General features: G+C 40.8%; 1 protein-coding gene across 12 annotated transcripts in view; it reads right to left on the reverse strand.

Moving 5' to 3' along the window:
• The window catches only part of TCF4 (transcription factor 4), a 335,412-nt gene extending 322,723 nt beyond the window's left edge, over positions 1-12,689 (reverse strand). For 2 of the 12 annotated variants that reach the window (XM_053664218.1, XM_053664217.1), the window contains exons 1-3: positions 11,011-11,324; positions 10,039-10,130; positions 8,370-8,442 (exon numbers count right to left, since the gene is read on the reverse strand). In XM_053664218.1, coding sequence (XP_053520193.1) covers positions 8,370-8,442; positions 10,039-10,110 — 145 coding nt within the window. In that variant the 5' untranslated portion in view covers positions 10,111-10,130; positions 11,011-11,324. Of the gene's footprint in view, positions 1-8,369; positions 8,443-10,038; positions 10,131-11,010; positions 11,326-12,208 lie in introns of those variants that run through there. The other 10 variants (XM_037151943.2, XM_037151941.2, XM_037151942.2 and 7 more) reach the window with 7 other exon arrangements.
• Positions 12,690-27,790: the final 15,101 nt, after the last annotated feature.

Raw genomic sequence — 27,790 nt, forward strand, 5'->3', positions numbered from 1 at the left:
TATAAATGTGGTTTTCTATTCTTGCCTATCAGAATATATGCCCTCAACGGGCAGGACCAATCTCCCACAAAGCCCTCTGTGTGGTATAACTGCTAACACAGGGATTAGACTAACACAGCCTACACTAAAATCGGCATTAAATACACCCCCAATAAGAATTATGGTAAGTAACTAGCTAGGCAGATAGAAACATTCTCTGTCCACTGCCTACATATTAACACAACAGGGGCAAAAGTGAAGCTCTGCCAGAAACCTCCAGGTAGTAATATAAAGAAAAACACCGTTATAAACCTTTCATCCTCAATTTTTGATCATCTTAAGTGGATAAAAAGCAATTACAGCATTTCACACAATATGAAACCTAGAGCATACACAACTATCATTTCAATATTCTCCTTCATAAAAACCAGGCCTTTTCCTAGGTTGGCAGTGTCTAAGTATCTTATATTTAAGACTTGACTTGAGAAATTTGAGATGAAAAACCTTCCATTTAGATGCCTTTCAATTCACCTAAGTGCCCTGAAAGGGAATGTTTAAATTAATGGAAGATTAAAGTGAGGAAGAACATTCTAAAAGGTATTCTGTAGTGGGTCTTTGTCACCACCTTCTCTGTTTTATTGGAAAAATAGCCTTTTCCCAGGAGGCTAAAAGTTTATATGCCAACCATTGGTCTACTTTAACTATTAGGAGTTAAAAATGTCAGAGCAGAAGAAATGTCTGTGATGGAAACGCTGACATGCCATGAAGTAAAGAGGCCCAAGCAGGTGCTCCTGTAACCCAGGGTCATAATTCAATCAAGCTGTATTTTGACGTCATCTGTTACAGAAAAAAAAGCCAAATGGTTTATGAACAGCACCAGAACCCCCGAGATTAAATTACAGCCCTGATATTTAATCACGGGTCTTACTGTGTTATTTTTAATAACACAATACATTTTAACAGTTATTCGTCAACTGCCTTAGCCAAATTAGAACGCGTGATGACAAGAGGGCCGGGTTACAGTGTCCATCTCTCACAGTCTGAATTTTGGGGGTTTTTTGTTTTTTTTTCCAGAAATGGTAGATTATACAAGTTTTCCTCTTTTTAAGAAACATACAGTTGGTACCAACGGATGAAGTCCAAACCTTAATTAAAAGCAGCAGGGGGTCCCTAACCAGTGGGTCAGGACATCTGCATTTGTGCTCTGTTATGGCCAAATACCCAACTGCATGATTTGGACAAAAGACATTTAGCCCTCCCAAACCATGTCTCTTTACCTAAACGAGAATAGAGCTCCTCTAAAGTCCCCTGCAAATCTAAATTTCTGTAAATTATTGACCCAAAAAACAACACTGTAGAGTGTTTTGGGGATTCCCTGAATATCCAAGTACAAAATTTTCATAGCTGAAAAGTTGAAGAATTTTTAATTCTGTTAAAATCACTCTGACCAAAGAGGCATTTTAGTACCTGAGGATTTGTAAGCTAGAATTTTTAGAGGCATTATCAGCATCAGCAAATGAAACAGGTTCTTTTTTTAAAAAAAAGTAATGTACAAATACTGCTGAATGTGTGAAGGGTTGTTTGCAAAACAAATCAATACAGGCACATCCAACAATGAATTGCAGTTAATAAACTACATATAGTAATTACCACCAATGGCAGTCTAGAAAGTCATTCATTAAATGTTAATTGTCACACAAAAGTACAAAAGCATCCATTTGAACAATTCTGTAGCTGCACCTTTAAATACAATACTTTCATACAGCCCTGAAATTCATCCATATAAACTGATTTTAAACACACCTGGGTATTTGATATGCTGATTAACTGGGCCTTATTTATTTTTGAAATGAAAGTAAACATGACAACCTTTTTCAACACTTTTGCTATTCTTGTGAGTTTGATATAATTTATATATATATAACTACATATATATATATATATATATATATATACTACTTCTAACAAAGTGTTACCAATCTTCTCTACAGATTTAATGCTACTTCTCTTATGTCTTTTTCACAAACATTAACAGGCATATGGGTTAAAAGTATCCACCTGAAACTCATGTGCACACTTCATTGCTGAACCTAAGTGAGCTCTCAGATTTAGAAAATGTACAACCCATGTGTAAGCTTATAAACTTGGTGATCAGTGTTAAAAATTTTATTCAGAGTAATGAGAAACCATAGCAAAGTAACCTTTAAAAAATAAACCTACACGTACTTTCTCTAATACTAAGCACTATATATAATCAACTTGGAAGAACACCTGGTCATACAAAATAGCTCATAAAATACAAAAAAATAAGGAAACAGAAGATTCTTTTCTCTTTCTACCTAGCTTCATTTTGATGCCATGTCTACGCAAGTTCTGTTTTAGTGAATACATAGATATAAATTCTAATGATTTGGCCAAGTACATTTTGGTTCAAGACTTATAAACTGAAGAACATTTCAAAACACACCATGTTCCTTATTAGGCAGCTGAAGATCTGTTATCTTGGCTTATGGGAACAGATCTAAATAGCATCATAGTACTAAACGCTGAAAAGCACAGGCCTGGAGCCCCCAGGACTCAACTCTGTGTCTTGGACGAGGCTGCAAACTTCCGATATAAAATATAATTTACCATTAGGAGTAAATGTTTGATCTGTAAAGCTTACCAAATTACTTTGTTTATCATAGCAGATGAAAGCAAAAAGGAATAATTTTAAGCTCAAAACAAAACTGTTTATATGACAGTCTTTACTGCTTCATGATTCTAAGCATTTAAGACAGATTCGAGCAATTAACAGCATAAACTTTCATTACATAGTTCTATTATATATGTTTATGTGACTTAGCTGTTCATCTGTTATTTAAGTGATTTCCTCATTACAATAGCAGGGTAAAGATAATTTGCTGAGGCTGTCAAAAATGTTAAAGCATTTCAGTCTCAACAGAGCTTGGATCCCCACGTTTGTTTAATGCACTTTATTTACTTAAGTCATGTCAAATAGAGTACTGCTTCTTCCTTCTGAATTTAGAAAATGTAACATTTTAAGTACATGTCTAGTAATTGAGATATCAAAAGTTCAATACTGCTTATTTCAGTGATGCTGATAGAATTTAGGATTAATGTTCTCAGATACTAAGTTTCAAAGACCTAACAATGAACTGCAAAACTTCTTTTACAGTTAAAGACACCAAATCTTTTTTTTCTTTTTAGATATTTAAAGAGCTGCCTTTGTTACCACAATTTTTGGTTTGACTAGATACATAAAAAATAACTGAAAACAAGATATCTTCACTGGCCCCTATGGAGACTGTCAATGGAATGAAAGCACAACTTTGAAAATATTGATTGCATTTTTCTTGTAATAACAATAACAACAACAACAACGGTGCACACTCTAAGACACACTGAAATCCAACATGAATTACTAGGCTGGCTTATTTGGATACTGAGGCAGGAAAAAATGGGCATGGTTTCTATCATTATCTTAAATATGGTCTTTAAAATGCTCCTCTACTCTAAGAGCAGAACTAGTATGGCAGGCCAAGCCTCAATAATATATTCTTATTCCTCTACAATCTTGAAAAAGTAAGTTATGTCTGATCATGTGCATTTCTGAGAGTGTGTGTGTGTGAAAGAATACTGAGCTAGGCTGACTGTGTGTGTTTCAGTGTGTGTGTGTGTGAGAGAGAACAGGACACTGAGCTAGGCTGACTGTGTGTCTGTGAGAATGTGCGTGTGTGAACAGGGTACTGAGCTAGGCTGACTCTGTGTGTGTGTATGTGTGTGTGTGTGAGAGAGAGAGAACAGGGTAATGAGCTAGGCTAACTCTGTGTGTGTGTGCGTGTGCATGTGTGTGTGTGTGTGAACAGGGTACTGAGCTAGGCAAACATGGGTTGAAGACCTAGCCCAGTACCAACTGTCTTGAAAGCAACTCCATCATCTCTGAACCTCGGTCTCCTCACCTATGGAATGAAGACGGCAACCCTGGCATCTCACTGGGTTCTTGTGAGAATTTAAAAAATACAGCACATACAATGTTCCTGGCATACCTCTTGGCATATTAAGAAGCACTTTAATTTTGCCGTATCCATCCACACCCTATTATTCAATCTAACATCTTGCATATAGTCAGGGGGGACATCAGACAAAAGAGAATGATCTATACCCAAAATTCAGCTCCAAACCTTGAGAAGTAGTCAAAGATCACATGCACAGGCAGAAGCATGTGTTTGCATAAATATCAACACATAAATTCTGATACTCTATTGTGTAGTATAAATTACTGAAAAATACAGAGTGAAACCATTATTCCAATAAAGCATTTGCAGAGCCACAGAGAATTAGCAAATCAAAATTTGCTGGCTTTTTTTAGAACACCAAATAAAGGTATGGAAACTCCTGAAATTGAACCTCAGTTTTCTGAGGAGGTTCAATGGAGGCAAGTGGCCTCCATTATATGGAGGCCCTGGGCTGTATATTTCTAGAGGGTTTCTAGCCCCAAAATTCCATGATTCTAACAAAGTAGGTTTGATTCCACTTTACTTATTTTTAACCTAGTAAATTACTGTGCTCTTTACAGAAGCCGTACAACTGTTATGAACTATACTGTAATAGTAAGGCTGTTTTAAAACATACACACAATTAAATAACTCTACTCAAAAAATACCTTTAAGGGGAGACCAATTTTTTCTCATGCCATAACCATAAATTTGAAGTGGTACAGATGAAAATCAATTCAGGATGCTGACCATCTGAATTTCCTCTGTGATACAGTACTACCCACTGGACTCATTTTTTTCCCTCTCTGAATTTACTAACTGGTGTGTCATTTTGGGGTCCTGTGGATAAAGATTAACTGACTTGTATGAAGATCAAGAAGTGCTTTTCCTCTTTTCAAAAATGCCCATGACAGGGATGTGATGCATTTTGCTACTGCTCTAAATTGCTCAAACACCCATTCGTTTGGCAGCCTTTAACAAATGCTGAACGCCTAAGTAAAACTTAGCAGTCAGAGGGGAAAGGCTCAACCTTTCAACTAAGGGAGGAAGATGCAGTGTCCATCACAGACCAGCTGTAAATACATACAGCAGATGTGACCCAGGTTGTTCCTGAGTATAGATCATTTTACTGGCCCAACTCACAAACTACTTTTTTAAAAAGATGCTAAAGCTGGCATGTTTATCTTTTGCTTATAAAAGACTCAAAGGCCAGCAAATAAACAGTATTTTTATTATATTAGAAAATTAAGCCCCTGTTAACAAATAAATTATAGACTCTAGGTGCATTTTTTTTTCTTTTGGTAACTTTGCCATCCTATGTTTTCATGAGAATAATTCCCCCCTTATCCTGGCATGTGGATACTTTAAGTTTGTTTTAAGATCAATGATATAACGGATATTAAATCCCTTTGTATAAGTTACCATATGGGTTACAACTATTTCATAAAAATAATTCCAGAGCCCACCAATCCCCCCGGTAAGGTCATCGTGGCTCTGAACTATCATGGCTGAATTGTTTTAGTGCTCTCTGCTGAACACCTGCAAACATCAAACAAAAACTGCTGGTCCTTTCCTGGGTTGACAAAAGCCTTTCATGTGAAAAATGCTCCCTGGGAATGTCAGGCTGTAGCTCAGGTTACATTCCATTCTCCCTGGCAGCCTCCTCATTTCTTAAGGTGGTAGGAAAAACCATGTTTGTGAAATGAAAGATTAAAGGGAATATGGCCACACTTTATTTTCATTCTCACATTGCAAATCACGACGGAGCATCCTAATAATGGAATCAAAAGCTATTGGGAACTTTAAGCATGAAACACTGCCATGCCTCACTGAAAAAATACAGCTGGTTTTTCAAATATGAACAGTTTACTTATAGCCTGGATCTTTTTTCCGGGACCCAAGTTTCAAAGCTACTCATGACAGTGACATTTGAGTCCATTCAGGACAATGGATATGAACCTGAAGTAAATTTAGAAAATTATTTCTCTGTCCAAAGTGACCTTGAGTTCATCCTTCCAGTTAAGTGGCCAGTTTTCCTGATTTTTTATTTGTTATGCTTTAAAAAGACTTTATCTTTGTGGATAAATTATTTACCTTTTATTGAGTGGCAATATAAGCCATTTACTTCATTAATAGCCCTGTGTTCAAATATGTCTTGAATACATGAGGAAAAACCAACACTCCAATCTGTACCCTATGTATTAGAGTCACCATTGTACCGCATTGGATGAATACCTCACATTTGCAACCCAGCACCCCAGACAAAATAGCCACTGGTACTTTTTAACCTTCACAAGTCAACATTTGGGCCTGAAAACTGCAGCTATGGTACAATGTCACTTAAAGCTCAACACCTTAAAAATAACCACAGCACCTTCATTAGATATATCATAACATCTCACTAAGAATGAAGTCTCTGTCTAGGTTCATGTAGTCATATATGTTATGTGTACATATATAAACACACACACGGAGTTGTCTTAAGAACTGTGTAAGTTTCCATACATGATCACTTACCAAAATGCACAATATTAATACATATTCATATTTAATCCAGCCTGTACTCCCTGTGAACACTTAAACATCCCAGCAAGGATTCTATCAAAATGTGAACATATAAAAGGGACCAGACACATAGTTGCCTTTTAAAATGTAACACAATGTCATGCTCCTAAATCACCTCACTTTATAAGCTATACCTAAACTGGCTACTTAAGTTACTCCAAATTGTCAGTTTTTACAAAGTGCAAAAGAGTATTTTGCACTGACTTTGAAAGCAGTTTATCTCTGTACCTTTCTGACATAATGTACTTCTAGATTTAAACTAAATATACATTTTCTTAAGTAAAATCATGAAGAAAATTATTGTCAGAGATAAAGTTAGTTACTGTCTGGATACTGTCTAACATGAAAAATTAATTTGCCTAAAAGAGATACTTGTATTCATCTTTACTTCAAAGTTGTACAAAAATAAAATAGAGAAATTTCCAAGATATAATAATAATAATACATTAAAAAATTAAGTCCCTAAATGGAAAACATAACCAGGGTCCAGGGCAATAAAACAAACATATGGTCAACAGTACTTTAGTAAAAGTGAACTCAAAAAAAAAAAAAACAAAAGATAAAATATAACTATAAGAGGCGTATCTCATATTTTATAAGTCAAGCTACAGAGACTAAAATTCCCTTAGATTTATGGGGGCCAGCCAGAAGAAGAAGTAACTTATTGGGAAATGAGCAACTTTTAGAAGCCATTCATTTTATACAAACATACTAAGTACACAAATCACAAAGGGGAACAGACTTCTCATTGCTGTGACAGTTAAGAGATATGAAATTATATTCAATAGTTAACAAACAATTCCACTAGCATCTCACAACTAAAACATGCCAACATTTCCCAGTCTAACTGAAGAATGGTTCTCTGTCTAATGTACTGTGATGTACCACTGCTAGAACTAAAATACTGCAGCTGTTTAACCAGCATAAATGGATTTAAGCCTTGAACCTAAAGAACAGCAGACAACAATGCATGCCCCCTTCTGATATGAAATTCGGGGGACAAAATAACAAATACATTTTAAACAAATGTGTTTTCAGTTTTTACTTTTAATAAAAGACCTTCAGAGAGTGCCCCATTAAAGCTCTTCCTCAGATGCCAGATCATCACCGCACACTCAGTTTCCACCCAGCTTCCTTTGTGAATAGCGCTAACGTCTTTTTAAAGCATCACCCAAAGACCTTTTATCTAGAAAATGGGAAGTTCTTACCAATTTGCAACTTTAAATATAGCAAAAAATTCACTGCACACATAAACACACAGGGGAAAGAAACAGCTAAAGCATCAGAAAAGATATTATAAAAAATAAATGAATTCATATTTGGCTCAGATCAGCAAGAGGCTCTCTGTTTCATCTATGGTTTACTAGGCAGCATTCATCTGCAAAATGAAGGGCTCATTTCTTTAAAAGGGTTAATTATACACAGTACCTCATAAAATTGATATTATTTACAAGCGATTTTCCCTTTTTATGAAAGTTAGATTTCTCTATTTTCAAATAGGAAACATTCATTTATTTCCCTCATTTTAACATTGGCCTTATCTTTACATTTGGGGTTACAACTGTATTAGAAAATTGACTTTAAATTAAGTGATGGAATTCTAAGACAGTTTCCTTGATTTAAAAAAAAAAAGGCCTAATTTTAATTTTGCAAAACTTGCCTTTTTGTGTGTAAGTTATACCACTGATGGATAATGAAATAACCATAACGTTACAGGCTAACATTTCAATGACTTTTTCAGAACACTTTAACAGAGCCAAAAATATACAATGAGTGAATAAACAGCTAAGAACATTTAACTACACACTAAGAAAAGAATTTACATACTTGAGCCAGTAAAATGTCCACTCGCCAAAGAAGTTGGTCCATTTTTCCCACTGCTCACAGGAGGTGAAAACATCTAAAAGAAACAAAGAAATATTACTGTTGAAAAGAAGACATCTGCACCTTCAGAGTTCGTCAAAGATCTTCCATACTCTCACCACAGAACTTAGAGTTTATGCTAAGGGCTCATTTTAATAAAATACATCACCATCCAACTTAGAACTAAAACAGGCACGAAATTAGCAGTCAGCCCTCTCCTCCCCGTCCCCACTCCTGTCTTTTCCTCAGGTTCATTAGACTGCCAGCACTACCACACTTAAACAAACACAGTCCCCATGTCATCCAGATTCAGTTTGGAGGGTAGCAGTCTCTCTAGAAAACACTAGTTTTACAAAGGAGAAGAAAAAGTTGTTTGTTTTATACTAAAAACCTTGGCCATAAACGTGGCAATGTCCATTTCCATCCCGTATAGGATTTGCCTGTTACATGTGAACCCAAATAAAAATAAAAGTGCCACCTGCACTAAATTCTCATTTCGTCTCTAACATGAGAGCAATTTGAAGCAAGTCTCTCTCTCTCTTTCTCGCTCTGTCTCTCTCTCTCTCTCTCACTCACTCTCTTTCACTCCCTCTCTCTCCAGCATTTATTTCAATCGACCCTAATTGGTTTCCCTCTTCTTCCACGTATCTAGTGGATAATGCGCACCTTCCCTGGGTCAGAGCCTGCAAAAAAGCAAAGGAACGAAGGGAGAAAGTGCAGCAAGCAGAGAGGGGGCTACAAAGCTGCCTACAGCTACGTTTCCTGACAAAACTTCCGAAAGCCATTTCTCCAAAAGGTCTAGCAGAGCAGTAGCAGCAGCAGCAGCAGTGACATGACAAGCCCCACGTAGAAGGCGGTCTGGAATTTATGTATGTGTTTTGTGGATTCTTTTTATTTTGCTTTGCAAATGCATCTTACACCAAACTCATCTGACATTAAAAAATCAGTTAATCCCCCTGACATGTTTGAGACTTGGTTTGGGAAAGGGAAGCCAAGGGATGGAGAAGGACCAAGTACAGCTGTAAAATTCCACAAGTGTGTAAGTTCTTCTTTGTGCTAATCTCATAACATTTACAAAAACAGTATAGAGTTCTGAGGACTGTGGACTCAGAATATCCACATGAGTATTCGGAATCCCAGGAAATGAGGTAATTAGGTAACTAGAGGTCGTACTAATCCAAAGCATCATCAGTTTAAAACTTTAAGAGACAAGGGGGTCTCCTATTTTCTTTTCCATTTCCAGAAAGTAAATAAATAAAATGAGTAGTGCGCAAAGTATTAGTACTCTCAGTGTTCAGATGAGGCTAAGTTTTAGGGGCAGTTTGTCATTTTAAGGGTGTCTGTTTCTCCTTTCCATTGGAGTGAGATTCAATTATTTTGGAGGGGTTTGTGGGCACAGAATTCAAGGCAAGTTATTAGACTCTGGAAAAAAAAAACCCTGAATCATCCATCACACCCAGAAATTGTAGTTACAACTTATCAAAAACACCTTCATTCTACCAAGGATTCAGCCAATTAAAAATTATTTCTCTCCTTTAGAAACCTATGGGTTTCTAGCTAAGTGTTTGGGGGGGGGTTGTGTTGTTTTGTTCTGTTTTCACAGCTGTTGTTAGTTTCCACCGCTCTTTCTTACCGCACTGAAATCCAGTAAATCACTCAGCTCTTTGTCCGTCCCTAAGGCAGCCATTCGCTGTTGGTGATGCATTTTAGCAAAATCACACAAACCTAGAAACATGGAAATAACCGCAATCAGAAAATCCAGTCCCAATCCTTGGAGAAAACACAATCGGATTTTTGGAGACTGGGGGAGTGGGGAGGGGGGGTTGAGGGTGGGGATGTGGGGGCGGGTGAGATTAAGGTGGAAAGGAGGGAGGGATGGGAGAGTTGTTTTGTTTTGTTTTGTTTTTTTAAAGATGGAATAGGCAGCAATAGCAAAAAAAAAAAAGCGATATCGATACTATATTTCCAAAGAGACGATCAAAACTGGTAACATCCACTATAAAACCAAATCCAGGAAAGAAAAAAAAAAGCCGCTCTTCAGCGCATCATTTTATGCAACAGGAGGTAGAGCGAGAAATGAATGGATCACAGAGAAAAGAGAAACTACTGAGAACGATCCGGTCTCAACTTTACCCCCACCCTCCATCCCACCCCCTCACACACACTCACACACAGGCACACACTCGCACACACCACTCCCCTCTGCATTTCAAAGTGGCTATAAAGAAATTAAAGATGAGCGTCTCCGGAGTGAAAACACGTCCAAAGGGGGAGGGGTGACAGGGTCGGAGAAAGGGGTGGGGGGAGCAGAGTGGAGGGTCGGTCCCGTAATTGTCCAGCACCCTAATTTGTGAAAGAAAGGATTGTAAAAATTAAAGTCAGGCCCTTGGCAAAGTCACCGGTCCCTCCAAGTGGCGTGGCTGGGGAGGGGGTTGGGGGGGACGAGACAAGGGGGAGGGAAGAGGCGCGGGAGGGGAAGGGGTGTCTCTTCTGGGAGCGCCGGGAGCCGAGAGCCGGGAGCCGGAGGCGCGGAAGGCTCCGAACCTCGTGCGGGGCCGCCGAGCCCGAGCCCCGCGCATCAGCCCCGCCGAGCCCCGGTACCTACCGCCCGCGCGCGAGAAGGGGCTCTCCGTGCAGCGCCGGCGCCGAGGCGGCGTTCATGTCTCCCCACCGCCGCCACCGTCGCCGCCTGCACCCGCTCCTGCTCCGTCCCCGCCGCCGCGCCGCCGCCGCCACTACAGATCCGCAGACACACAGCCAAGATCCCTGACTCTTAACACCAACTCTCTTCTCCGGGGAGGGGAGGGGACGAGGGAAGGGGGGAGGGGGAACACGCCGAGGCGCACGGAATTGCAAGTTCAGCAAAGAAATGGGTGGGGGGGCTCCGGCGTGGAGACGCGGCTCCTTCGGGTCGGGCTCGCTGGGATGCACCCCCCCCCTGAAAAAAATCTCAACACCTCCCCCGCCTCGCATACACACGAAAATACGAACGCAAATTCACCGAGCACCTCATTTTCCCCCAGACCGTCAGTTACGATCTGAAGCCTGAGCAGTTCGGCTTTTGCCCATTTCGACCATCGGAGGCACTTTGAAATTTATTCGAGTTTACATCCCTCACTTCTTTCTTTCTCCGACTCCTTAGTCTCTCACTCCCACATCCACACACAGCAGAGCAAGTTTCTGCTGGCTGCAGATACACGTGATTTAAAAAGACTTTGCCAAGAGGAGCAATATTTTTCTTTTTCAGATATAAATCAAGCCACATTTTGCTGGGGAGATTTTCATTTCGGTAGTTCTGTGTTGGTGGGGGTGAAACCTCTTTCCCCTCCCTTTAAGTCACAGAATAGTATAGCTGCAAACTTCGCAAAAAAAAAAGAAAAGGCAATTTTTGAGGGTGGATGTTTTGTTTTTTTACACTTGAGTTACGAGGCACGCTAAGTCCCGTTCACCAGTACCGTAAGTTTAATTCAACATTCACCAGTACAGGCCCTGCTTACTCTTAAAACATACTTTTTTACTTCACTTTTTAGGATAAAAACTAAGCTTCATAATTCTATCGTTTCATAATAACAAGCGTGGTTTATCCAGTATATGCAACATACGCGAATTTAACGTGTTAAAATACAGTCTACCAACCCTGTTATTGCTATATGTGCGAGTATATATACAACATGCACACACTTTTTCCCATTGAGTTATTTAATAGGTTGTTCCTTTTGTTGTAATAAAACACTGGGATCGACATTTTAAAAAGTTAAATTCAATTACAAACAGTTTACTCTGACAGCAAATTGTAACGTTACCTTAAATGGCCACAAATATGCTCACAATATTCCAAGGAAAGTGACTTTAAAAAGAGAAAGAAAAATCTTCTGCAAGTACTTAAGTATCTCACATGTGTATCCCCCAAAAAAGTATTTTAACTGGTACTCAGTTCTGCTCCAGGGACATCCACAGAATACAAGATTATGCACCTGGCTCTGGTTTTTGCATTTTCCACCATAAAACTGCAACAAAATTCCCTCCCCCCAAAAAGAAATCATTAAAAAAAAATCCAACAACTTTTTCTTATTGTTTATAAAAAAATCAACACAGGATAGTTATAAATTTTTCCTCAAATCTTGTTGGTGGGTTTTTTTCTTCTCCTCTTATAAAGTCTTAAACTTGTTCCAAGTTTAGAGGTGTCTCATCATCCTCCTCCTCACCATCATCATCACCATTGACTCCCCCGTGGAGTCACATTGATAATAATAGGTTTCCCTGAAAGATACATTGTAATCCATTCACATCCGGGCACTGCGGGCTTATAAAGAGAAGGCGCTGCGGCCGCTGCTGCTCCACCAGACAATGACTAGGGAGGGGCGGAGCGGAGGTGGGGGGAGGACCATAGAGTGGTAAACACGGAGCCTAGAGAGGCGCCCAAGATGGCTGCTCTGGCAGGCCACGCCTCCTCCGGGACTCGGGGCGGATGTTGCACGCTTGGGGCTGAAATGAAAAGCCTCCCGGTGCTGGGGCCGTTAGTAGGCCCGATGCTCCTGCGCATTTCTCGTGCCGGTTGCTTGACCGTCCCCGTTTACTCAAGAGTGTAGTATCTAAATTAACGAATTATACACAGACTGCCACCAGGGAGTCCGCTCCCAGGGCTCACCCTGAGGTTAGGACGCTCATCATCTGCTGAGCCTGCCGCATCCACGGAAAGCCGGTGCCCGGGTCGTCTGGCTGTGTGAAATCTGACCTCTTAAGGAGGCTTTAGCGTCCTGGACAAAGTCCCCTGGGCTAAGCTGTAGCTGTTGGGCCTGAAGAGGATGTACCGCCTCTCCTGCCCCACCATCTACCTACACACCTTTTTTTCCTAGGCCTCTGGAAAAGTGAGAACTTGGCAGGTCTGGGAAGTCACCACTTGGAAAAGACCTTCACTTACTGCTTTGTGGACTCAAACCAAATTTGTACCATGAACCACTCACTATTAAGTCAACTTCTAGTTCTCAGCAAGCAAGTACCATCTCTCTCGCCTGTTTGCTATCCTCTGAAATGCAAATAACAATGTCCATTTAAAGAATTTCCTAAGAATTGAAAGAATACAACTAAAGAAGGAGCCACCATTAAAATCTTTCTTTTCCATCTATAATTCCTTGCTAAAACAACTGATGGCTCTAATCTAACCCTTGGGATTTGAGAGGCAGTTTCTCTCTTCCAGAACCATAGATTATAATCCTCTCAGCAGTGAAAAGCAAGTAATAATAACACTTGGAACACTTATGCAGCAGGTTTAAAAATGCTCCAAACACTGTTATAAGAATTTCACAAATACTGGCTGTTTTAATCCTCAGGGTGACTCGATAGGGTATGCGTTACTACTGTAATTTTCATATAGAAATACGAAGCAAGAAACCATGAACCTTGAGAAAGACTATACCTGCCAAGAACGACTCCTTATAGTTAATTTGGCCCCACATCTCTAGCAGCAGTTGCCAACAGAGGCCTTTCACACACTCTGTACGTCAGTGAAAATCACAGACTAAGTTGCTGCCTTCCTTCCTGCATTGTGCTTTCACAGGCTGAGCCCTTTATAAAGGAGTTCCTGGTATCCTGGACACAAGCTCTATCCAATCAGAACCACACACTTACGCCTTCATTTGCATCTTTACTGACCAATTGCAGCAGCTCTATAACAACCAATCAGAATGTGCTATTCTGACCAATCAGGACAGTACTATTTAGAGCAATCAAACTTCGCAATTTTGGATTCCTCATTTTGCTTAAAAAATAGACCAATCAGGGACTGAGGTGGGGACTTTATACAAATTGGACTCCTGTTTATCTCCATGGAGTGCAGTTTTGGTTTCCTTTAGAGGCTGCTTTTCCCAACTTGCAAATCATTCATTTGAATAAAGTTTCTTCTCTTTCTGCACCCCAGATTGGGAACCTTTTGTTGACATAATGTTGAGTAGCTTGGCCCAACACATTTTATTAAGTGGTTAAAAAAAAAAAAAAAAAACTTACCTAAATTACACAACTTCGTTAATGGATTGCATCTTTGAATCCAGGCCCTCTATGATCAAAGTCAACATCCACCCACATCCCTGTACCATTTTACAGCAGGAATGTCCTAATCTCCATTTTCTGATGCCATTTTGTGGCAGCAATAGAGTTCAAATTAACTTTTAAGCTCTTTAGTTTAACATGTAAGTTTTGGGAGAACAAAAATTAGGGCATTTATACTTTGTTTCCCGTCCACACATCAGGAAGATTTCTGTCTTCTCTTTCAACTCCAGGCTCTTACCTTAAATAATATTTTTACGTTGATATACTACTTCATGCTGCATTATCTATCAACCACAAGCATTAGCTCTCATTCTCAAAGTAAGCCTCTACAGGCCCTTCTGAGATGATTTAATAAAAAGATCCCAAGTGTTTGTTCAGGAGAAATAGTTCACTGGTTCTACCTCTTTCATCAGCTCTGTGGCCCAGGGCTTGATGCCAGTGTCTTTTACAGTAAAATGCAGAGGCTAGATTAGATAATCCTATGAAATTCCTTCTACTTTCTAGATTTTAAAATCCCATCCACCTTCCCCTGAATTTCAAGGGGGAAATAAATGACCTGTCCGGAAATCAACGATCGGATTTGGTCTAGTACCTAAATTCACCCAATTGATTGCTAGTGCTTTGTTTTTTGAACTGCACCCTATAGTCAGAAGACCATGAAACCTCCCCTCCTATTTTAAAGGAGCAAATTTGGATTTTTTCCCCCTGAATTATCACAAGGATAGGCACGCTTATGAAGATTGGAGTCACCCTGGAATCCTGCGAAACTTAGATAAAAAGGAAAATGTAGTAGATATGTTTTGAGGTGCTTGCTTCATCTGTAAACTTCCTTTGTTAGGGACATGTCTGCAAATCCTGACAGGTAGAAATTGATGTGGGTGCCATGTGAGCCCCAGTCCCACCAGCCCCAGCTGATTGAACCACAGGAACGAAACACAGAAGACACTCACAGTAGTCTACAGTGAGCGATGGGCCTGACAACTTGGAGCCAGCTGGCCAGAGCTGGTGTCAGGAAGCCAGTCCCCGTGTGAGCTATGGTCATGAGGAAACAAAAATCATGAGTCTCATGAGTTAGCAGAGGACACTGCTCTTCAGATAAAACAGAATGGTCTTGGAAGTTCCCAGGAAAGCAGACAATTTAGTCCTAGGAACGAATGCTTAAGGACACTTTTTCAATTATCAGGACCACCTTGCCCCCTGTCAATAAGATAGCTGATGCCTGCTGCACACCTTCTTGGACGGAGCTAACCTGAGTGCTTTCCTGATCCTCACAACTGAAGTGTTTAACAACAACAACAACATGACAAAAATATTTTAAATTTCAGCATTTCAACACAGTCCTTAATATTAAGAAAAAATGCAATGAAGTAGTGACTGCTAATCTAGGGGTTAAAAATGTGTTCCCCTCCATGTGGTTGAGATTCTATCCAATGAAATGAGCTACATATAGTCAGGACAGTATATAAAAGCATCATTCCCTTTTTCACTGCATTATGGCATTGGGAAAGTTTAACACTTTGTGAGATAGAAAATAATGTGTCTCCAATATTTTAGGTGACTGGTTAAAATCAAATAAGCTAGCGGAAATAAAAGGACTCAAAAAATGACAAATTCCTACCAAATATAAGCCATCCTTAGTACATAAACTGAGCTGATGCCTAAAGGTAACATTTCTTTCATAGGAGTGTAGAAGGAGTGACAAATATTGAAGCCCAGGGAGTTAACGGAAAGAGCAGACACTGAAGGCTACTTGGACCAAACCTCATTTCAGTTGAAACTGGCCAGGCTCAAGAGGAATGAGTTGTCCAAGGTCACGTCACAAAGGAGTCACAGAGCCGGAAGTAACCCTCCACTGACTGAGTGCCAGTCCAGAACACCATACCACTCTCCTCCAATCTTCATTCAATCTGCTCTCCCCAGTTCTGACCACGTTCAAATAAATAAGCAGGCAAAACCACTAACAGAAAAGTCAGATCTTGCATGATCTAATGAAATTCATTCAAAAATTCAGCAAATCATTTTTGAGTGTCCACCTTGTGTTGTCAGCTAATCTCTCAAGACCTGAAGCAAAAACGTAGGCAAAGGAATGAGAATGACATAAATGTCAAGGGCAGTCTTGACTGAAAGGCAAAGTCAGAGGGAACAAGATACGGGCTGGGAAGATGTTTTTAGGTCGATGTATCAAAAGGGCAAGGCCAGCCAGGACCCCACACTCACGCCTTGCACGTACTACAACCCTGAGTCAGAAAAGTGGCTGCAAGCACAGGAGGGAGAGGCACCCAGTCTGTGCACGCGTGAGAGAAGTCCACAGCTTCAACACACAAAAATTTCCACATACCTCAGGGCCTTTGCATTGGCCGGCCCCATGATTCTTTCCTGGCTGTTCACACAGCTGGCTCCTTGTCATCCTTCTGGTCTCAGCTTAGACCCTGTCTCCTCCTGAAGACCTTAACCATTCTGTCTAAAGTAAGCACCCATCTTAATATTCTCCAACTCACTGCCAGCTTTATATCCTCTGTTCTGCCTTTCCCAATGGAGCCAGTTCTGTTAATATATTTGCTTTTTATTGCCTCTCTCACCATCGGAAGGTAGACAACTGAATGCAGGGACTACATGAATCTCATTCATCATATGTACCCATGCCTAATGCAGTGCCTGGCATATATTAGGTAGTCTGTAACTATTGGCTAAATAAGTGAATGAAGGACATGTCTGTATCCTCAAGATTCTCACTGACACTGAAGAGTCCAGCTTTTATACCTTATCAAATCAGTTTCTCTTCAGGTTTCATTTCAGCTTGGTTTCATTTTTGGTAAATAGTGCTGGTGAATATGCTGTTTCATTTGCAACAGGCCACTTGCCCCATAGGGCCTGGACCCACCCACACATTTATATATTCACAATAAGTAAAACAGTATGGCCATTGTTTCTCTCAAGTTCGATTCTCTCTGCAGATTTTGAAAATCCAAATTTTACTGACTGAATTCTTTAACGTATTTTTACTTACTGACAAATTTTATCACATGCTGTCTTAGCCATTTACAGATTGCATTTAGGTTGTCTCGTTCTATCAATAGAATTTAATCAAGATTAAGTTTTATATTTACTTCTCAGGTAACTCACAAGGAACTTCTGTGCAGTTCTCCTTAGGTATTCTAAGATTGTACTACTGACAATTTCCACTCTCATTTCTTCTATGTTTCAGCTGCCTCTGTGACTGCTTTCTCTTCATACGTATTGTTTGGAATCTTTGTCTTTCTACCTTGAAACCTGTAGATTCCACTGATGAATATCCAGGTCGCAGTACACTATCAGTACTCCCTTCGCATGGGGTCATTTGTGGTTTCAGCAAAGTTGCTCATTTGAGTGCTCAGTGCTTGTACATTCACCTCTGCAAGAGTGCATCTTCTCACCTCCTTGATGACTTCTCAGCACTTCGCAGACTTCCGTGAGTGTCACAAAAATTCCGGGGGGCTTGTTAAAACTCATGCTCCTCAGCTCCAATCCCAGAAGTTCTGATTCAGCAAATCGGGGGAGGGACAGGGACCCACGCAATGCCGTGCCGAAGTCAGCTTGCTCTGTCTCAGGTGAGGTGATTGTGTGCGAGCTTCCCAATGCTACGTACGTCCCACGATGCCACGTGCATAACTTGAAGTCAGCCAGGTGGGAGCACTTATAGCACTGAAATCGGCAAATGCTTATTCTCCTCCCACCTCACATCTAACCCCTGAAAAGCTAAATGTTAAACATTTACCAACATGCCACTGGACACTTGACTTTGCAAGCAGACAAAGGATAAATGATACTGATTTTGTTAGTCCTAAAACCATGCTTTCAGTTGCAGGTACACAGACACACGGAGAGACAGGTCCTGATTTTTGAATGAATGTATGAAATAGTTGCATTTATTCTTCAACTGCTAGAGTTTCAAATGCACAGTAAAGTCAAACCACTTCATGGCGTTAAAATATCTTGATCTCTCTATCTTTCTAATGATCTACTCATCTGTTTTTGATTAATATGCCTACACCTAACCGACATTCACATTTATACCTACCTCTCTTTTGACATGTCCAGTATGTACCAAATTCTCTTCATACTCTGGGTACTTACTCATTTCGCCTCTAAAAGTCAGGAGGAGAGAGAACTCCCAAGCAGAATTCTTTCCTGCTGGGATTTCTTCACTTCCCTGGCGTCACCACGATAGCTGGTCCTGTACAATCTGACAGTGTCATCCACAGCCACAGTGATGTCCTTGCCGGTAGGATCCCGAAAGCAACCACCATCCTGCCTCACACGTGGGCTCCAATATTACCGACCTTTTCCCACACTCACATGTGTGACTTTGGGACAAAGAAGCCGGTCCAATTGGACATCTGACCTAGCTACACTTGGATCAGAAGTGGCCATCCGCATGTCCTCTTAGGTCATGTTCTAGGCTTTGCCACCCAACCAGGCTCCTCTTCTCTTAGGTCAGGTTCCTCTTTGGGACCATTGGCGCATATTCCTGCTGACAGACCTCAGACGTGGCCACACCAGCACAGCAGACAGAGGTCCTAACCACATGACTCTGAGAAAGGAAGATGCCGGTAAGATCTCCGTCCTCTCAAGGGTTTCACTGAATTCCTCTTTCCAGGTGACCCGCTTAGCCTACCAAGGCCTCTTGGCTAGAACTTAGAGGGTTCTTCTACACCCTTCCCATGGTGCCAAACAGGCCTGGTAGTTTTACCGTCCATTACTGAGAAAAGTGAAGGAAAATCTGCTTTTCAGTGGCCTTCCATGCCCACTTAGTCCTGAGTCAAGAAATGGGCGATAGTCTTCTCTACATGAAAAAAAAGTTTAAGTTCTTCCTCACCATGCAGCCTTTAACTCACATATTATCTAGTCATCGCAGGTTTTTAAATATAAATGGGTCAGAGCTCTAATTATTGCTCTCTATGTGTCTGTCCTTTTCTATTTTCACTTAACAGTATTTCATGTCATGTTTTCACATCACTCTACATAAGTTCATCTGATTTGCATTAACACCTGCATAATATAGAAAATATATAGCATTATCACCTTGCTATGTGCCAGACACATTTTCAATAACGTTTAGTTCTCAGGACTACCCTATGAGGTATGTACTAGGTACACTCCCATTTTATAGCTGGGTAAACTGAGGAGTAGAGAAATTAAGTAACTAGTTCACAATCACAAAGCTAGTAGGTACACAAAGCTGCACGGGACCCAGGCTGTCTGGCTCTGGGGTGCGTGGCCTCAACTATCCTGCCCTGGCTATACTGTGCCTTTACCTCAGCTTTTCTAGCCGTTCCTTTACTGTTCCAGTTTTTAATCTTTGTTGGCAATGCCTTGCACATTCTTGGATGCCTTTCCTACCTCACAGTGATGTGTATTTAGGGAATTAAAAATAACTGCTATAGTAGCTTACCTCGAAATTAAAGTAATTATTAGATAGATGACTCTCCTTTAAAAAATGTCTTGTATTCCAAATCTCCATAAAAATGCCTTTTGGATTATCAGTGGCTTTGGCAAATCTGCATTATATCCATGGGCCATTACCATCGATAATTGAGAACTCAGACACGTGCTAATCAATCATTGATTCCTGCCTTCCATCTCCCCTGTATGGTTCTACATGTTGTCTATCTTAGTGTTAGAGTTGGAAAAACACAGTGAAATTTTATTTTAAAAATATATAGTATAATCGCAGACACAGAGTTCCGTAAAGTTGGAAAGGTAGGCCAGGGAGGGAGAGGGAAGTTATGGTGCAAGCTTTTTCCCTGTCTTCAGCAGTAATTTCATACCATGGCAAGATTCCCTTGTCGATTAAAGGTGTACTCCCCACCCTTTCCAGGAGCTCAGAAATTGGGGAAGCAAACATGAGCATAACGTGGAATGTAATCAACAGCACTTCCCTATTCAATTCGAGATAGAAAAAAACTTCCATTTTTAGATAACAGAAAAAAAGACTGGATTGAGAATAATAAACCTCCATTCAGATCTTACCAATTGTGTGATCCCGGACAGGTTTTCTGAACCTTAGCACCATTTATATTTTGGTCTGGATAATTTTCTCACGTGGAAAGCCTGGCCCGGGCACTGCAGGGTGTTCAGCAGCCTCCCTGGTCTCTACCCATAAAACACCCATAAACAGTGTCTGTCCTCCACCCTCGTCCCCTGAAGCTGTAGCAACCAAAAAGTGTTCCCTGGAGAGCAAAGTCACCGCGATTGAGAACCACAGCTCTAGCCAAACCTCTGAATTTCTTGAAACCATGGTTTCTCCAACTATAAAAATGAGAATCATTTTATTGACTTTATGGAGTTGTCGGAAAGAGCTAATGTAGTTGCATAAACTTTGTAAATTGTGACTTGTTAAGTTAGGTATTACTATTACATTAAGTTAGGTATTATTATTGATATTTATTATTTTAGCTCCTGCTTTTTTTTAGAGTGCTAGATATGATCTGAAATATATTATGATGTATTATCAATCCCAAAATATATTTCTTTATATATTTCTAAGAGGGACCACTAAAATAGTCATAACTCATGGAAAAGGCAGATACTAACTATTCACTGTTGCCAATAAATTACTCATCAAGATTATTCCATTTCATAATCATAGGCTGCACCTCTGCCGCTTGTCCAGCCACTTTGGAAAGGCCTACAAGAGAACAGGCAAACATGCCTACAAGTAGAAAAAAATTCACCAAGAGCCTATCTGATCATCAGAAGGCCAAGACATCATCTCCATTTGCAAAACACAGCATAAGAAATCATTTGTCCTAAGGAGAAAGCAATTTCTTTGACCCCTGGGTTATACAGCTAGAAGGTCTTACAGGGCTCATCATTCAGAAGTTCAAATTGTCGTGACTGATGTTCATGTTATCAATGTCACTCATGTCATTGGAGCTCCAAAGTGTGGGATGTCATGTCACTGGGAACCCTAAACTCCCAAAGGGCAGCCTCCTTGTGTGAGTCTTCCTGCAACACAAGGAAGCTACAACTTTCAGTCGCTACAACTTTGGAGGGCGAGGGCGGAGCAAGGACAATGCTACTGGTGTTTTATGGGTAGAGACCAGGGAGGCTACTGAACACCCTACAGAGCCCAGGCCAGCCTTTCCATGTGAGAGAATTATCTGGTCACACCTCCTTATGTGTCTGACATAGTAGAGGTCCTTGCACAGAACAAGCTCTGGACACATTTTCACTGAGTGACCAGATAATACCTGTGTTTGCTATGTCTTAACAATAGTTTTCTAAAAAGCATTAGGTACAAAAATTCTGCTTGTAATTATTAAGAGAAGCATTTGATTCTGCCACCTCATCAATTTCTTTCTAGCAGGTCCTTCCCTTTTTCTGCCATGATTCTAGCTCCGCCCCAGAATTCTTGGAGAAATAGCTCCAATATGTGCCAGGGTCATACACTGGGAAGCCTTCAGTGTATGGGGGCAAGTTCCGCTCCTTTCCTCGTCTTCCTCTTTTTCCTTCCTCTGGTTTGGGTAAGATGGGCCTCCCTGAATCTTATGTTAGGAGGTTAATGAAGGGTTAAGAGAGGGTGCTGGAGGCCTGCTTGGAGCCCGTGGTGGTCCAGGATTTAAGACAAAGGACAAGGACACTCTTTGCTTGCACTGTATTGCCACCCAATCCCTGCATGGTAAAAAGAAAAAAATGCAGGGATTCAGGAAGAGGAGCGGAGTAGCAGGGGGCACGGCAGGACACCACCCTACTGGGCAAACAGCTGAGGGAAATCCCAGCATCTCCAGGAAGTGACCGTTGCAAAACCAACTTTTACAAAGGACCTGCAATGATCTCAGTTGTAGGAAGCACATTCTACCACCTTGAAAAGCAGGGTGTGGTTATGAGAGAGTTGGCAGCCATGACAATGGCTGCCCTTCAGGGACAGCCTGCTACATTCTGGGACTGTTCCAGCAGGGCCAGGGCAATGGGGGAAGCAGGCACTATGACGGCTGGCAGAAATCACAGACTGCGAGCCCCTGGGGGAGGTGAACTGGCACCGGGGTTGCTGACCCATCCTGGAGGACAACGACTGAGGTTGCAGCCTCTCTTCCTTTTCACTTACTAGAAACCTTTAAGAAGCACAGGTCTGAGGTGACTTTGTAAAATCTTCACTCCAAACAACGGCTAATGTCTATAACTGAAGCAGGGTAAATATTTCCTAAGGAAAGAAAATATCTAGAAATAAACCAATAATGCAGCCTTGATCCTGATTAAAATCATATTTATTCAGTGATGATTGTTCTTCTGGTGGGTAGATGGAAATTGAAATACTGGATAATATTTATCTACTGTAACAATTAGGTTAAATTAATTCATAGCATTCACTCAATAACATTGTTTGCATATACTCCTATTGCTAGGGAAGTGCTACCTAATTCATTTTTCACACATCAAAATTCAGTAAATTGATATAATTATATTATCCTCCCTAGAAATGCTGATGGGGTCTGGTCTGCCTACCTCGGGGGGAAGGGGGACTAAAAACAGTGGGTGATATCATGCACCATGTGTTAAACAGTGTCTACAGCACTGTAGGGACAAGGGGCAGAGGTGACAGTGTTATTTATGCCAAAGCTCTCCATAGTTAAGGAAGGTGATGATGAATTTTAAAGCCATATTTTATTCATTTTCCAAGTAGTGTATTTTCTTTTAAAAATTCATAGGCACACTAGAATCTATTCCCACCTTCCAGGAGAACCTGTAAACCAATAGAAATATTTTTGACTGTCTGAAAGTGTCTGACAAAAAAAAAATGCATTGGTCTTGAAGGTCAATGGGTCAAATGATCAGTGAAATTAGGTACAGAATTTTGTGATAATTTTTTCCCAACAAGTTACAAGAAAACTGTTGTATGTAAGGTTCCATGAGGATTTTTCCCATGTTACAAGGCCAGTGGATTTGAAAAGCCACTATTTTTCCTGTTAACCCTGACATGAGCTGCTTTTCTTCAGCAAACTTGGTCTCCAAAGAATCAACAGGACAAACCCAGCAGATACTGTTTCCCCAGAGATCACACGAAGATTTTGAAATTAGGTGCTTCAAGTCCTGATAGTAGGCCTATTAAAGAAATCTACATGCCACTGTTCGTGAGTTCCAACTTCTAGTTTTTAAAAATTGAGGTAAATTATCTCACGACCTCAGCATCAAATTGATGATGAAAACATTGTGGTTCAGAATGCTGACATCCTATCGATAATGATTATCGTGGGCATTGAACACGTGCTAATTAAATTGAAGGGATGAAGTCAAGGAAAGAACATGCCAGAATTTTATGGATGTGAGTTACAATATAATGCTATCCTCGAAGGTGTGGACGTACACTTGTTATGTTTTCACTAACCATATAGTATTTTTCTGCCCAGCTTTGCATTCAAGTGATAATTCCCAACACCTGTGAACGAATGCACTTAGCCCTGATAATGCTGATAAAAACTACAAATCTCTTTTCCTCACTGCTGGTCCGCAAATGAAAGGGGGTGCTTCCCACTCCACCTCACTGGACCCTTAATGGAAAGCAAGCAGGACTGTTAGCAACATTTCCTAGACCACAGAAAGATAATATCAATTCAAGCACTTTAGGAAAATTCCCCCAATCCATCTTCCTCTCCTGATAACATTATAGAAGGTTTTGATATACTGATATTTTGAGGGTGTTTGGCCTATGGCTTACCAGGAATGCAATTTATTAAACGGCCACGTTAAATCATTTTCCACAGAAGCCTAAAACTCATCAACCACGTTAAATACCACCCTCAATGGTTTTAGAGCTGTGCAATGCAAGGAGATAATTAGAACCGTCCAGCACCTTGCCACCAGGTTTTCACAATGCAGGCTTTTAGTTAACACAGGTGGAAGTGCCTCCTTGGAAATAAATGGACCCTGAGCACACTTTAGAGAAAGGCACTGAGTTCAATACTCCTCTCCCTCTGACGCGTCTGTCTGAGCCATTTAGAGAGCAAAAGAGGCCAGGACTTGTTCTTTTTTTCACTGTACATAGGTCAGCTTTGTGATTTGTCTCCAGACTTGCATATATTCATAGAGCATTTTAAGCAAAGGAAGTTCTGTGCTATGGGCTGTGAGAATAATGACAATTAAGACAATGTCCCATCTTAAAGGTTTCACCCTTTAGAATATAAGCTCCAGCAGGGGTCTATTTGATTCACTAGGACACTATAATGCACCCTCAATAAACAGTTGTGAAACAAGTGGGGGTGGGGCGTGAGACATAAGTATACAAATGCCAGCAACTAAATCACAAAAAGGTGGGTTTGTGCTATGCTAAGTTTGGACTAAACACACCAATGGTCAGCCTTGTGTTTTAAAGGGAAGCCATACTCAGTATGGAAGTCCAGAGACATGTGGAGACAGGACTTTCATAAAAGCATTTGACACAATAGTCCAGGAGTGTCATTCTCCAAACATGTGCTGAGCAACTGCTCTCTGAAAGCTAGGAACGTGGTGACTCAGAGAAAACACTCTACCCTCCAGGAGTTTTCAGGGTTGAGGAGAGGAAGGCAGGTTCAGAACTACGGAAATGACGGTGGCTCATGTGTAGCTTGTGAGTGGTACAGAGGAACATTATATGTGGGGACCCTAGAGCTTATAATAGAACTGTGAAGAGAGTCTTAACTTTAAAACACAAACAGAAAAAGCAGGAGAAATGTGCCAGGGCTGTGAATTGACCTTGAAGACAGACAATGTGTGTGAACTTGCCTCACTCACTCTATTTCAGCCACTCTGGCCTCCTGGTTTTCCTCCAGCCTATTAGGCAGCTGTCTACAGGGTCTTTGCACTTGCTGTTTGCTCTGCTCGGGGCACTTTCCTCCAGAGCACCACAGGCTCACTCTTCTATCTCCATTAGGCCCCAATTCTCACGTCAACTTCACGGGAGGCTTCCCTAATCGCTCTGTTTGATATTACGACTTCTATGCTGACCCCTCATTTACTTTCTTTTTCTCCATTGCACGTATCACCGTCTTCAGAGCCATATATTTTATTGTTGATTTATTCCTTTCAGTCTTCCCTGCTACAGTACAAGCTCCAGGAAAGCAGGAGTTTTGTGCTTTTTACCTGCCAGCACCTAGAACTGTGCCCTAGTCTGTGTAACAGGTACTGATCAAATATTTTTGGAATAAATGAGTAGAACTGGCATAAAAAAATACATTCTACTCGTCTATATGCCGAGTATTAAAAATATGTTTATAAAAACCTGTCACATCTTTGACAATATGCAGATAAATTCCTACATGTTGGGGTAGGGGAGGGATATCCGCTTTCCTGGCCTGATGTTTCCACGTAGAGGGCCTTCTGCCGGAGTGATTTGCCTTTCTTCCCACCCCTCACTCCTGCAGGCATGTTGGATTAGAGTTTGGTTGACGTTACTGAACATGCTCAGCTCAGTGCCTTGCTGGATTCTCTTTCTGTGGGGGATACCACAGGACATTTGCATGTACTTACTCATGTACTATTCTTGGGGCAGACCTTCGCTGTCTATCTCTAATGGCAACTGGGTGGGTGCCTCTCTCATTCGGGGGTGAAGGATTAAAGATACTTCTGGGCCTCTGATCTAGAGCCACATTCTCTCACCATCCATCTGACTCCTGGGTCTGCTTTTCCATTGATCCCCAAATCAGAAGGTTATAAAAAGAAGATGCTGTATATCGATTCCTTAATAGCCACAACAGGAATACATCCATCAAGATAGAAACATTACACGGAGGGGGGTGGTTAGTTAGCCTGGCAGCATGAGGCCTTGCAGAAGAAAGAGACTGGGAGAGCACATTTGATTGCAAGACTTGGCTCCGCCTTCAGGGACATTTGTTTTGCTTTGCAATTTCAACAGGACTTTACATGAGCTAGATTTCACATAAACAATGATCACTGAGCACTAGTTCTCAGGTCCTAGAATGTAACAATCCTGCCAGTACAATGAAACCCAAGCATCTACCTGACTTATGAAGAGTCAGTACACTGGGCTCAAGAAGGGCTTCCAAGATCCATTGACACTCACGTGAATTCAAACAATGTGACAGAGCCCTGGCTGATGGAGAGCTAAGGGCGGGAGGAAGAGGGCTAAGGTATAGGAGAGCGTGGCATGAGGCAGAGCCTTTGAGAAGATAAGATTTGAATCCACAGAGTCAAAACAACAGCTTCTGCCCCAAATCTTGCCTTGGTCATAGTTAACACAGATAAGTCCTTGACTGGGCCAAGACAACTCATTTTCCATGACTTTTAGATGCATCAAAGCACAGGCTCTCTACCCCAAAGCATTCCAGCATAAGAACTGACTTAAAAACAATGATCCTAAAGTGTGGGTTGAATATTTTCCACCATCCACTATGCATTCACAATCAGTTGTACCTTTCTCATCACCATCTGCGACCCCGCTTGGGCCCATTTTTCTTCTCAGATCATCATAGATTCTCTCAGAGGCATCCTACCTTAAGCCTCTCACCTTGTTACAAACCTGAAGCTAGATAGCACCATGATGAAAATGCAAGTTCATTCTTTTTTAAAATTGCATAAGAGGCAGAGCATTGCTTTTCTCAGTCAGATTTAGGTCAGTGTCATCCAACAGAAATATAATGAAAGACACACATGTACTTTAACATTTTCTAGGAACCACCTAGAAAAAGTAAAAATAAACAGGTAGAACTAGGGGAGAAAATATTTCGTTTAACCCAGTATATCCAAAATATCATTTCAACAGGTGATCACTATAACAAATAGGCATGAGATAGTGACGTCTTCAAAACCTGGGCTATGTCTTACACCACAGCTGAACGCAGATGAGCCGCACTTTGGAATGATGTACCACATTCCAAGTGCTCAGTAGCACAAATGGTGAGTGTCCACTGCACTAGACAGCGGGGGCTGCATGTCCCCACCTCACATTTCTGGGGAGATGGGAAGTTGACAGTGATATACATTCTTGAATTTAGTGAGAATCTCCTAGGGCTACAAGAGGGTGTAGTAAGGAGGCAGGAATGAAAGGGTTTGAGGACTACTGTAATGAAATCAGGGTTGCCCTTTATTTCATTTGCTCGTAAAGAGTGCTATATGGTGTTTGCTGACAATGGCTTGCCTGACATTGGTCAAGGTAATGTCCCCAAGCCTCTGATCTCATCATATTTTATATGGGAACAATAATAATTAATAATAATATAATAAAGATAATCAGAATATCCAGCTTACTGGATTGTTGTGATGGGAAAAAATGAGGAATCACCAAGCAAAATAGCCCACAACATAAGTTATTTATTTGATTAAAAAATTGGCCTTTTTATATATTTTTTTTAAAACAGCTCTACTGAGGA

Source organism: Artibeus jamaicensis, unplaced genomic scaffold (assembly GCF_021234435.1).
Source record: "Artibeus jamaicensis isolate MK-2021 breed Jamaican fruit bat unplaced genomic scaffold, CSHL_Jam_final contig_354, whole genome shotgun sequence".
In the NCBI taxonomy this organism is placed as follows: Eukaryota; Metazoa; Chordata; class Mammalia; order Chiroptera; family Phyllostomidae; genus Artibeus; species Artibeus jamaicensis.